Source organism: Bombus vosnesenskii, unplaced genomic scaffold (assembly GCF_011952255.1).
Source record: "Bombus vosnesenskii isolate JDL3184/JDL3185 unplaced genomic scaffold, Bvos_JDL3184-5_v1.1 scf7180000013316, whole genome shotgun sequence".
Taxonomy (NCBI): domain Eukaryota; kingdom Metazoa; phylum Arthropoda; class Insecta; order Hymenoptera; family Apidae; genus Bombus; species Bombus vosnesenskii.
In genome coordinates, this window is record NW_022882962.1 from 4,168,392 (window position 1) to 4,182,244 (window position 13,853).

Consider the following 13,853-nt stretch of genomic DNA (forward strand, 5'->3'; position numbering starts at 1 on the left):
TATCATTAATGTAGATAGCAAAGTTTTTTTTTCTTTCTTTTTGATGAAAGAATTTATATAGTTCAACCTACTCCGGCAACATTCGATGAAGTAAATCCTCTGTTTTTTGCTTTTCCTCGAAAAGAAGGCGTGTACGTTCACTGACTAGATCTTCGAGGTTGTTTGCATACTTCTCCATCATGTCCATCATTTGGTCCATGATATTGCGATGCCTTCCCGCTTTCATTTTCTTTAACCGTGTCCTTATCATTTTGAAGTCGGGCCTAAGTTCTGGACTTTCCGCCCAACAGTCGGTAATCGTACTAACTATATACTCAGCACAGTCTGCTTCAGACTCGGACAGTATCTCTATGTTAGGTCTAAACGGCGGTTCACCATCTTCTGGGAACCTTTTCACTCGGTCTATGATTTCTGTCAATTTGTTAACGTTCATATTTATATTTCTGCAGCTATACCTTTTGGCAAATGCCGATTAACGAATGACAATCGTTAACGCTTACGGATTTTTAGCTACGCACGGATATTTACCTTTGGGTTCTAGATTCACGCCACCGTACGGCCCCTTCCGTCCGATCATCTCGAATAATATAATCGCGAACGAGTAAATATCCCCTTCCTGGGTACCTCTGATCGGAGCATTGGGATTCCTTAATAGTTCAGGTGCCTTCCAGAATAAGTCTATGTAGGAGAAATATTTCAATTAGAAATCGAGTCACAAAAATCTTTCGAAGGGCAGAAAATCATAACGGTGTAGATCAGTACACGACTATGATTTTCAGTCCGCTAATCGATTGGCGATAGAACAATAAAGTATCGTTATATTTCTTTTTTTCTTTTCTTTTTGCTTTTCGTACTTCGATAATACTGATGTTCACCAATGCTGTCAGATTCGGCGCAGTGCCGCATATCGTGCAAGCCAAAATCGGAAACTTGGAGTACCCATCGCGAGGTTACCACGCAATTGGATGACTTCAGATTACCATGACAGACTAGCACAGATGACTCATGAATGTACAGCATACCCTGAAACGGAGCAAACAATATTTTCACAATAGTTTCGCAATCGGTATACATATCATTGATCTGCCGTGCGAACACGTATATAGACTTGCCTTAATGAGATCGTGAACTAATGATGCGATGAACATATCGTCTAACTTGATATCTTCGTTCTCGATAATATCCTGAAACACATACGCAATGCGATCATTCGTTGAAAACACCAGCAGACCGGATTACACACGTTCATTCGTGTATTAAGGTGACGTACATAAAGACTTCCTTTGGCGCAATAGTCCGTAATTAACAATATCCTCATTGGCTCGACGCACGCCCCGATGAAAGAGTTCAGGTTACCGTGCCTGATCTCGCGAAGGATACGCATCTCCTTCATCACGTCCCTGGATATGTCCTTCTTCTTTGAGAACTTCAGCTCCTTTATCCTTACTGCTACCCCGTGGTAATGCCCGGTTTGCGCAAACACCTGGCCCCCGCATCTTGACTCGTAGGACATTGCACTAACTAAGCTTAACTGCAACGACAGTTCAATAATAGAAGATGGTGCGACAATTCGAAAAATCATTAGATAAATAAATATGTATATTGAGCGCTAATAGTTAATGATCGCGCCAGCGGTCGTCGTTATAGCGTTCATCTTTTACCTCTAACGTTTACGTATAATAAAGATACGTACGTTCTTTGTCAGACTGTGAATTTTTATGCGTTTAATTAAAATAGAATGAAATAAAAAGTTCAAAGTACATGTGATATGCAAGTATATATAAAATAAAGTACCTAAGAAAGTATACAGGGATTAGAAAACGGCAAATGATATCTCACCTTACTAGGGGAGGACATCATGTTGTCAAGATGAGGGTATCCGTGTATCTCGCTCGGATCGATCTTCCACAGCAGCCCCTCGATTTCCTGTTCTATCTTCCACCTTCGATATATGCTCATAGTGATCACCGCGGCGCAGAACAATAAAACAGCTAGCACTCCAGCGGCCACGATGCTTCGCAGGTGCGTGTCATCTTTGGGACAATGTTCGTTGAGGAAACCGCATCCAGGTTCCGCTTCCGGCTTATTCTTACCCGGCCAGTCCATCGCCTCCGATGGCCTGTACACCTGGACACGATCGATACCCTTGATATTTTGATAATTTTAAACTTCTTTTAAGTTTTGTCGATTAGAACGATCGTAGGAGTAATTCGAGAACCGCGAATGGATATGAGCTGCACGAATGCTGTAAACAACTCACTCACTAGAGTTTCACCCTGTTGAAATTGGCCTACAGGCTTCATTTGGAAATCGCAGGAGAAGTTGTTGAAACGGAACGGATCCTTCTTCAGGGCCAGTACCGAGAAGTTTCCCTCCGAGTCGCCGAACTTATCGAACTTGATCGTCGCGCCGCTGACACCTGTTTTCGCAGAACACGATTATACATTTTTTTCCGTAAATATCCAGGACCGAGAACGATCTTTTTAACATCTAATATCTCTGATCTATAATTCTCAAGTGTTTCTAATTGTCTTGAAATCGCGCAAAAAATCTACGTGACAATAGATGTATCGATTGCACCCACTCGTTCTAATCAGATCTAGCCTTATCGAGAGATCGAGCCACTTTAAATTTGATCGTGTTAGCAATTTGCGGTGCAAATTATACGAATACTTACTTTGATACGTATGATTTCTGATAATCGTCTCGATGATCTGAGTGCCATTGCTAGCGATCTCCTCGAGTGTGTGCTCTGGTTGATCTCTCAGGAGCTGGTCCAGGGCTCTCGCGTACAGTTTCACCGAATCGTAAAGATACGCGGCGTGAATCGACACATACTGAAACCAGAAAATCACTCTATAGATTGATAGACGAATTTTAATTTCAGCTCCTTCTCTTATAATATAATACGATATCTACCATGTCACAGTTGCGATTTAACGTTTGACGTAATTACGATTTAACAAATATAAATTGTATTTCTAACAAAGTTTGGTTCTCTAGTTTTAGCTTTAAATACCTGGGTATTATTATGAAATATATATCTGGTAGTGATACGTAATAATAATTAACGTTTCAATATCTTGCATTTAAGCAATTACTAGCAAACCTAGATTCTGTATTTTTAGGCCTAGATCCTACGCTTTTAATAGCCCTCATAGCATAATTATAAGACAAGGAGTTAACATTCGACGAACAGCGTACGTTTGATATAAAGAAAGTTACCTTTTCGTATTTTCTCAGCAATTCAGGGATGACAAAATTGAACGGTTCCTTGCTGCTATACTCCCGGACCTTTTTGGTGAACTCTTCGTAGTTCTGTGTGGGTGGCGTAGATACTACCACCATCAAGGATCGTGCCCTCTTGAGGAAGTCCTTCGGCTCCAGGCAATTCCGCAGATTGTCGAAGTGTTCCGGTTCTGTAAGAGACCGATCGCGTGCGAGGCGAGATGAGAAAGGAGCGGTGTTGTACCCTCTTTCGTACGAGGGAAACGGAAATATCTGATTTCGAGAGCGGAGCAACAACACGGGACAGACGACTCTAGAGGAACGTCCATTAAAATCGGATCACGTGCTGGAAACCGGGTCACGAGCGAACCATGCCTGACCCATGACGTTCAGTTAATCTCGGATTAGATACGGAAATGATGAGGTAACGAGGAACGCGGTACGTTTCGTCAAGGAACACCGGAGGACCGCCAAGGAGACCGAACAATCGGGTCAATCGAATTTCACGAGTCGTTTCGTTACCGGAATGGACCTGCTATGGGCCTTGTTGCGCGACTTCGCTAATTATTATCAGCGAAATTTTCGAAATTACGGCGCTGACAAATTTTCACGCGTGACAGTAACAAGAGCTTATTCTTACGTACAGTTTACTAAACTAACTATCTAACTATGCCACTTTCTTGTACAAGTATCATTAACAGCTCAAGATGTAAAAATGAAATTCAAGGCAGTTGCAAAATTGTAAAACCGTGCAACGGACGCCTATAGCCTATAATCTGTAGCTTGTGGACTAGTCGGTCAATTATCGTGCAAGATGTTCGTGATTATCAGACTGCGGACGTTTATGCATTAGCGGGAAATTTAAAATACCGAGATACATAAAACGTCCTTCAAATTCACTGTTCGTTGTAATATTTAACGGATGAAAACAAATCTATTCTTGGATTCCAGTTCTTTAAATAGGATCGTAAAAATATGATATTGCGTAAACATGCGCAGTCTGGTGATATTAATAGTATGTAAATGTATGATACATATATATATAGTATGTACTTACTCCATAAGTACTTTTGCGCCTCGCGCGGTGAGTACGTCATCATGTCCACGTGTATCACCATGTATTCCCCGTTGTCTAGCAGCCGTTGATTCTGCATCGAGTTCATCATGTCTATCAGCGACATCGCCGTTCCCAGGAATATGTAAACTGTCGACAGATTTACGCCTTCCGTTAGACGCGCTCCCGCCTCCCGTGGAGCGTTCCATCAACGACGACCGACCGATTTCCAGAACGGAACTGACTTTCACGCTTCATTTTCCTACCGGCGGGAAACGGCTGCTCCGTTTGCCGCGCAATTATCGGTGAGATCATGGAATAAATAGATCTATATACCGTGTACCAGTTCTCACGAAGGAAACACACGAAAATACTCACGAAAGGAAAGTATTCGCGCGATCGGAAAATTCTGTTGTTTCTGTTCCTCTTCTCCGAGAGAAAAGAAATCGACTGTTTCGACTGAAATTTCTGTTAATTTGTAGAATTAATCGAAACATCGTTGTAACAACTTTGTCACGTTTCATCGACATCCATCTATTTTTATCTTCACTATTCAAATATTCTTCCACAATGCCTTTACAAATTGATTCAACGATCGATTCTTAATATTAAACATTTTTTTCTTCGTGAAGAATTTTTATACAGATATAACTATCGATCTGCTTAACGAAGAATGTGAAAGTTGCCTGCACTGCAAATTTTTGATCGAATCTTCAACACCAGTTAATTTTACCTGGTAAGCAAAATCTGGCGACAGAATTTTCCAACCACCATATAGGTTCGATCATCGCTGTTGCGCTATAACACGCGTCGTTTTTCGCTTTATAAGCGATCTAGCCCCAATGGCATCCAAAGAATTTTAAAGATTAAGCCTAATAAATGTTACGTCCTATATTAAGTATAGTATCGAGTCTAATTGAGTTTAACGATAGGAAAGAAAAATTTTGTCAACTTCGTTTCTACCGTCTTCTAACGAACTCGCGCTACTGGACTTTAGTCGAACGCGTTAAAGATCAATTTGTATTCTTTCGTTGACGGGGTCAATTCCAGTATCTGGGACACTAAAATCTCGCTCGAACTCGCGCGATTCAACAACCGATGAAGTTGTACTATGGAACCGTCTCTATTTCGAAACACGAGGAAACACGAGTCTCGCGTGTTACAATCGCGCTAAAACCGTTTCAAAAACGAAAGCCACGCGATTCGAAGACAAACAGAACCGGTAACGAGAGGCCGATAGAGAAGGCGGCTCTCGACGAACACATCGTTTCGGTCGTCTCGATGACTTTCTGAGAAATATCGAACGTAAACGAAACTTCAACTGACTTCTGGTCATATTTTTGGTCTCCTGTATGAGTTGAAACCATACGCTGACTTGACAGCAAGGCAGCCTTTCCTCGCAGCACGTGTGTCGATCTTCCACGGTCTTGTAATGATTGACGGTGAGATTATTCTTGGTGGCCTGTTCCTCCAGCGACTTGGCCACCGTCGACCAAGCACTCTCCGTGATGATAGTGAATTTGTTCCAGCCATAATGGAGCAACAACGCGATCACCGACTTCGTCACCTGCGTGTCCGGTGGTTCGGTCCTCGCGAACGTGTTCACCTTCGACGCCTTGTAGTCCGAGCATTTCTGCAATCCACACGGTTTCCCGATCGTGTTTAGCGTCCGTTCAAGTGCACACGCTCTGGCAAGTGTTTGCGTTACGAGTTAATGCGAGCCAGTTGGGACAACGAATGTTGATGTTGGAGTTCGTATTGGTTTTGCGTTTCTAGCAGGTTTTGGCCGAAATGTTGCATTCTATGTTGGAGTTTATGTTTGCAGAGAGGTGAAATTAAGTATAGAAGGGTAATTAGTTGTCGCGTCGACCGTGGATAAATTTCGTTATTTTAGCGCGATACATAGCGGCTACTATACGAGAGAAGTATTTGCACACCGTTGTATTTATTAGAGCATTTACGTGCCGATTAATTAGGTCCAAATATATTAAATATCGTATCATCTATCGTTAGTGGTATGTACCAATAAAATGAAATTTGATGCTATGAAACTGAAATATAGAACCTGACGAAGAGACCAGTCACTGGAAAACGAGGGTATGCGCGTATATTTTTTCCTAGCTACTGTACATATAACGTATAGATACCTTGTTAAGACAATATAATCGCTTAAGCGTTTCACGATGCATTTAGCGCTTTGCATCGTTGCAATTCCACCACGTAACCACCATGACAGTCAACGTGTTAAGGGACGAAGTTGATATCTCTAGATCGAGCAGCGACATTAAAAATCATACACCGTCGGTGACACTTTTCTATCGATTACAATTTTTTATAAACGGTGAACGAACCACGCGTACGAATTCCAACGTTTCGAGTTTGAAAATTACGCAAGGAACCTTGAACACTCAGCAGCTAAACAAGAGAACAAAGGCCGCGAAAACAGCCGCGAAGTGTCGTCGAAAGTACTGAAAACAGATCAGTAAGTAAGAGGGGACGAATCGGCGAACAGCCGGAAAACAATGTCACAAGCGTCGAAAAGGAAGAGCGAAAGCCAGAAAGCTGAAAGGGGCCAGGCGAGAGAAGCGACGGAGGTGAAGGATCGAAGAAAGAAAACAACTGAGAGCAGAGCGATCGATAGCGATGGAAAAGGGTGTAGAGAATGAAGAGAAGGAGTAGGTGGCTGAAGAGATAGAGAAAGAGGAAAGAATGGAAGAGATGGAAAAAGAGTAGAAGGCAGGAGAGTAAAGCGGCAAAGTGGGCTGCGCCGGGTGCCATGGTGTGTGGTGCGCGGTTAAATATAAACCTGTGGCAGGCGGTACGAAGGAGGGCAGGAGGAGAGTGGAATGAACGGGGCAACTCTCTTCTCTCTTCTCTCGGTGATCGCGAGTGGAGAAGTGCACGGGGCGGCTGCTCCGTACCGTTGAAATGTGACATGCGCTCATTAACATATAAATTAAACGTGACAACTGGGGGTCAGTTCTACTTTAACCGTGGCGACCACCGTCAGGCCACGATCCACTTTCCGTTGTTTTTTCCACCTCCTTGTCCTCCTTCTTTTACTCCGTTTCGTTTCTTTTTTCCCCTCTTCCATCTTTCTGCTTATACGCTCGCTCTTTTCCTCTTGTTCCACACTCGATCGAACAACCGAGTAGGCTTCTTTACCGACAACCAAAGAGACCACGAAATTCATGCGTCGAACGAGTCGCGATCACCGCCACCGCCGCAACTCCATCGTCACTTTTCCCTCGTTACAGTCTGCCGACCATGGGATTTGCGGTTATGGGGAGCGTTGCCCCGTGAATCTTTACAACTATCTTACCGCTTGGGGATTGCCAGCGAAAAATAATCGTTGGCGGGACCAGGAAGTCCCTTCTTCGTTTATTCGTTGTTATCGACTAACTCGAGTATCGAGCACTTCTTTTTGATATTATACGATTTTTCTCTGTATTACGATATGGCGTTGCCGTAGCGTATCGGATGCTTCAATTATAATTTTAATAGAATTTCGTTTATAGCTCAATTCTGCCTATTTACCTTCATATGCCTTTCGTGCAAATTGCTCGATACATATAAGAAACTATAGTTTTCAACACCGATTTACGTATATTATTTATGTACGAACGACGAGCACAATTTTACGTCCGACTACACAGACACTTTACTTCCTACTTTCGATGAAAGAATTATCAAATTCGGCCATTTATGTCGTTATGTCAATTTGTCACTGCGACATTGATAAATAAATTGGATTCGGCAAACGAACGAGGACGAACGAAGTTTAAAAATAGCGACTGTCTTGTTAAATAATCTACGTTAAAAATTGCTAATAAAATCTATATCTTGCGTTTCGATAATTCTGTCTTCAAAAAAGAATTTCAAGCGTTCGATCAATCCGCATGGACACGATCGCGCGCGCCAAAATCGAGCACTCTCTCTTTCCAGCGTCCTCTGCTCGTCCTCCCACGATTCCAGGAAGTCGAGATCGTCAGCGATTTACCCACCTGGTTAGAATCGTACCTTTTTCTCTTATTCGCGGTCCCGCGTGCGATGGTGAAGCTGACCGGTGCTTTTTGCGCAGAACTTCCACTCGAAATGCCAAATTAGACGAAGCCGAGGAAAATACTTGAAAAAACCAGAGCCAAAAGGAACATCCACCTTTCCCAAGATTATCCTCTCGAACACCGGACGTCGCGATACATGTGAATGTACGACGCTTGCTTGTGAATTTGCCGAACGGAAGATGACTATACGCCGCGTATGATAGCGACATTTATCGTTATTACATTGAAATGAAAGAAAAAAAAAAAGAAAAAAGACAAATTGATTCGGCAATGGCGGGAGGATGTTGGTCGAGCCGCATCAGAATGACAAAATTACGATTGTTCGTCGTTCCAGCTACTATGTTGCTGTGTTTGATTAAAAGAAAGCTCTTTTAATGCGTGTTGCCTTTGTTGAGTATATAATCTTGACCTTGGAGGAATTAGGGGATGTTGATTCAATCCTGACCAATTCAATCGACGATCTTACGATTCATCAAACTAATCCTTGCGTCGTTGATTCATGCCGTTACACAGCAATCATACAAATTTCCAATCAAAAGCTTTGCAATCCTGCATTCACAGAATACTACCGAATCACAATTACACTTGCAACAGACAGAATAAAGAAACTCATCCTTTATTGAACATATGCCTATTAAGCAGAATATATTTGGTGAAAGTTACTAATTTGACGTTAATGTGAATTTATAACATTGCCGGTGGAAATATTAATTCGCCGCGTTCTGGATATTGTTACGATATCAACCAGCAACTCCAGTAACCTTTTAACTTTAAAACTCGTTCAACTCGTAGGATTTGTCTAAAAAAAGAAAAAGTTCATGAATTTATTTATGCGTTTGTCTCCTTCCCTGTCCCGTGTCTTTTCAACGAACACAATACTCTTCTATCAACGTCAGATAGTCCGACGTTCGCGAGGTACAAAGGGTTAATAGTATTCAAGAAAACTCGAAGAGACATCAATTATTACATACATAATCTGAACAGAAACTTTTCAGAGAAGAGCCACAGCTGCAACCGTACGTAAATAATTAAAGCTGAATTTACACTGTTTCATTTTGCAGGAATACGACGCTATCGAAAACGACCGCTGCTCTCATCCTCGTTTTCATCCGCCGATGACGTGTTCCCGCAAACTGAAACGGTGTAAATTCTGTTTAAGACGCGAACGACGCCACGCAGACGTGTCCTCTAGTTTTGCATAAAAGTCGATCGGTGATCGATGATCCGGTAGACGAAACTGGTCCGGCGTAGAAGAGAGAACCAGTTCCCTATTCCCTTAGAGGCAACGGGGCCAACAAACAAAGAGGACGCGCACACTAACTCGGAAGAGTCGTAGAAGAGCATTGTTTTAAAGGCAGCGTGGTACCGTGGCCCTTTCTTCTCTCTTCTACGAAGTTACAAGGAGGAACGAGTCCGAGGGCCGGTAGACAAAACTGACCGACCTGGTCGGTTATCCTGCTGGCTGCCGTTGGCTGGCTCTCTTAGTTGGCTTGGTGAACGAGCTGGGCTTTGGTCATTGCCGGCTCGCGACGTGCTGTTATTCTGGGCTCCACTCGGCTATATTTAGACGAGACCACCTTGAGGGAGCTCGAGAGAGCTCGAGTGCTCTCCGCGGACTGCAACCGCAGAGAGGCTTTTCTCTATTGGCCGATCGTGTGCGTTAGTTGTGCAACAAGCGTTCGCGATCCTTTGGAAACGCGATCGAGGAATTCCTGCCCACGCTCTTTTTCCACGTCGCTCCTTTTTCATCGTACTTGCTCTCTAGCCGACCTCGCCGTGCATTTAGGTACACAGTGGCTCGCGAAAGTTATCCGAACGCTTGTACAAATTTTTTACGAATCTATCGTTGTCTAATGTCTCGTACGAAATTTTTCGAGATTCTGAGATTTCATTAGCACCGTAACCAGATCCCAGTATCGTAATTGTATTTTCGAGTTTCAAACAAATCCGAAAACTTGTACAGATGCTACTGGATATTTAGTACAAGGATACACGCGTCTCCTCTGGGAATTATAAATATATGTATTTTAAACGTTCGTCTAACTCTAACTGAAGCAACTCTAACTGAGCAGTTGTTCAAACAATAGCAGCTCGGCTAAACATATCGGATAATCAGACGTTAACAATGAAGTTTTTTTCGTATAAATGGAATTTCTACTAACAGAGTTCTACTATGGCAGAATCGCAAACTGTTGTTGTAGCTATCGAACACATATGGTCTATCGTGTTATCGTTCCCCGTTAACTCGCAAAATCGTCGCCATAAACAGTAGCAACAAAGTGTCCGTTTCGATGCTGTCTCATCGCGAATTCTTCGCGGCACTTTTTTAAATTTATACCCTACTGTTTTATAATTGTTTGCCACATCCATAAAACATGAACCGCGGATATTTCATCTTTCCGCCGGGCACCGATCCACGTCGTTGCTCAAAATTATGCCTCTAAACTCGTCTTTACATCGGGATAGGCAACGCACGTTGCGTCCCGGTGCATCGACAGCGGTCGTGCCCGCTGAATAACAATCGAGCAATCCATCGGTGTCTCATCTCGCGAGCCAGTTTAATCGCGCGAATCGATCCTTGCCCCGGCTTAAAACGCGATACTATCAATCGACGACTAAAAATAACAAAGCGTGCCACTAGCTCGTTGTCCCTCGATCGCTCTTCCTGTTTGCGTAAGACGGAAGTCACACCTGACAATGAAGAAGGGAGTTCTATGGAGAGGAAGTTAAGAACGTGTCGGAATATTAATCTCGTGTTTAAATCTGTCCAGAACATCAACGAGTGTCAACAATATCGAGAAACGGCCAAGGACCGACCCAGAAGCCAGGTGCCTTCGTTTGCGCAAACTACACCGATGAATCACTCTAAATCGGTTACCTTGAGTATCTAGATAAATAAAAACGGATAAGAATTTTTCTTATCTATTTTAAGCAAACAAGGATGATGACCTTGTTTTCTTTTTTTCTCATATTACTCGTTATTTCTAAGTTTGATATATCTGAACCTCGATAATTCCTATCAGATTACAATTTTCTCAATTCTCACAGATACAAACTTTCTCTATCTCTGAAACGTGTCTGAGCGTGTTATTTTATTTCTATAATTGGAACTCACGCAGAATCCCATCCTTTGCAAGTCGAAATTTACCTCTACAGGTCGAACTTTGTTCACCGCTGCCTCTACAACTCTAAATTATATCATATTATATTGTATATACATAAACATAAATTATTATTTATGTTTGCAAATAAATAGCTGATCTCTAAAAGTTGAATTTCCCTTTCTTCGAATCGCTGCGATTTGAAAGATACTAATCACTGTGCAAAGCTTCTGTAAGTCTTCCTCGTTCGTTAATTCTCCGTTGGCCGAAAACCTCGATAAGACAAAACCTGCATAAATCGAAGATATTTTTTCCTGGAGATTCGAGTTGGCGAGGTCCGACCGTACAACGGAAGCACTATCTATCGTGAAGCAACAGTTATAAATAGGCAGATCGTTTCAAGAGATAGGACTTACGAAGAAATCATTACTATAGCTCAAAGTGGTAATTTCACAAGTCTATAAAAACATACAAATTTCCCACTTTCCCTTTCGTGGTATAAATTATTCCACGTTCCGAGTTGGACAGGTAGCACCGGATTTAACAAATCGGAGAATCGATCGAGTATCCTGGACACGATCGGTTTTCGTGCGAAGTAAACGAGTGGACGTGTCTTCTCGCGGCGAAGGTGACAAGCGACAACGGTAACGTTGTGCCAGAAATACCTTTTCTTCCCGATACGACACGGCGAAGCTACCGCGAGTCACAGAACGGAAAGATCGCTTCCCGGAATTCGCGAGCGTGTGAACGGATCACGTCCTGGCCCGTTAATGGTGGCTATTAGTGTTCTCGAGGGAGACCGTTTACGTGCACCAGGATCTTGCCAAACGACACGCTCCGTGTCGCAGATAAATTCGTTGCTCTCTTCCCGACCGGTGAAACGTACCGGGAGCTTCTTTATCGTGAATATCAATCGATAATCCTTCGGCTCGTTAACTCTCTCCATTTCTCGTCGTTCCTCCTTTCTTCTCTTTTCTATTCCATACGCCTCTGCTGCGTTAAGCGGCGTCCTCACTGAACCAACAACGAGAAACTTTTTATCCATGTTCCATGTTTCTTGAAAAAGTTGCTGTTGGGTGCTCGTTTCGCGTTCGAAGCGACAAACATCCACAGAGACAAATGTCCACAGTGCGTACAGTTTACCGATTATTTCACAACTAAGAATTATCTCGCAGTTAGTTTTCAAATCCTTGGAACAGGTTGCATCGATACGAACAAAATGTTTCCGCAAATTCATATCCGTTGGTTACCGTTTTGCAATTGGTCTCGAACAAAAAGGATGTTCGTTGTTGGGTCGGTTGGACGCGGTTCTAAGTTGACTAGCCTCTTGGTTTATCCATAGACAGCGCCTTAGCCGGCCATGATGAAAAATATCATTTTCTTTCACCTGGTAACGCACGCTTTGTCGGTGAAAACGCGATGTTAACTACAAAAAGAGACGAAGAGAAAGGGGGAGAGAAAGAATGGCTCATTGAACGAGCGAATTCTTTCCAGGGAATTAGAAAGCAGCAGCCAGGCAGAAGCTACGGCGCGGTCGCTATTAGATAATTGAACTTGAAGTCGCGAGACGTTGCCTTAACTCCAATTAAGCTTCTGGCCGCTTTCAGATTATCTCCGAGAACGTTCTCTCCTATCTCTGTCTGCGTAGCGGAAAGATCTGCCTTGGACGAGTGTCCGTCGTTCGTTTCATCGGCATAACTTCCTAAATTATGCCGTTAATGCGCGCTATTCTGGATTCCACGGTGATCGTTGATGGCCTCGGCCCGAGGATCAGCTTTCTCGATAAGGGTGCTCGTTAAACGGGGTAGGACGGCTCGTATCGTCGGCGCTGGTCGTTTCTGATCGCGCGATCGTTCGAGTTTTATTAAGTGACACCATACGCCGACGTCTTCCGCCAATTAAACAGCCCGCTGACGGATAATTAAGGGAAGCCAGGTGAACAAGATGGCCGAGAAAACGTAACACGTTCCTTCGGTAATCACGTCGTTTCCTCGGTCTTACGTAATCGTTATGGTTAAGCAGGATAAACATAACGAACGGAGAGTAAGCGGAAAGTAAAGATCGTGGTTACGTTTCATCGGTTTCTTATGGCGTATAAACTTGTTATGAAATACACAGCTAGAATATTCGAGTTGGTTAGTATCGTTTTGGTTCGCTGTTAATATGATTCGTGTCAATAAGCAACAGGGTTGATACTTGTTTCTAGTTTCTAGTGAATTACGATCTACTCGAAAAGATCGTAAATCCACCAGTATATTCCTATTCCAGATCGTTACGAGGTCGAGTTTATTTCTTCTTTAAACATCGATTTTATATTCGCGTGGCGAGTCCACTTCGAAGTCGGATTTCGCAGCGTCCGCTTATCGACTTGCGAAATATCTGCGCGTCCGTGTTTGCCACGCATTC

At 43.0% G+C, this 13,853-nt stretch overlaps 1 protein-coding gene across 4 annotated transcripts in view; it reads right to left on the bottom strand.

The window, feature by feature from the left end:
* LOC117235535 (receptor-type guanylate cyclase Gyc76C-like) overlaps nucleotides 1-13,853 on the bottom strand; it is a 100,565-nt gene that overhangs the window by 2,575 nt on the left and 84,137 nt on the right. For all 4 annotated transcript variants that reach the window (XM_033497667.1, XM_033497665.1, XM_033497668.1 and 1 more), the window contains 11 exons: nucleotides 5,609-5,915; nucleotides 4,286-4,432; nucleotides 3,226-3,419; nucleotides 2,678-2,837; nucleotides 2,265-2,419; nucleotides 1,840-2,127; nucleotides 1,271-1,531; nucleotides 1,113-1,184; nucleotides 855-1,023; nucleotides 529-678; nucleotides 72-411 (listed from right to left, as the gene is read on the bottom strand). In XM_033497667.1, the coding sequence (XP_033353558.1) occupies nucleotides 72-411; nucleotides 529-678; nucleotides 855-1,023; nucleotides 1,113-1,184; nucleotides 1,271-1,531; nucleotides 1,840-2,127; nucleotides 2,265-2,419; nucleotides 2,678-2,837; nucleotides 3,226-3,419; nucleotides 4,286-4,432; nucleotides 5,609-5,915 (2,243 nt within the window). The remainder of the gene's footprint in view (nucleotides 1-71; nucleotides 412-528; nucleotides 679-854; nucleotides 1,024-1,112; nucleotides 1,185-1,270; nucleotides 1,532-1,839; nucleotides 2,128-2,264; nucleotides 2,420-2,677; nucleotides 2,838-3,225; nucleotides 3,420-4,285; nucleotides 4,433-5,608; nucleotides 5,916-13,853) is intronic.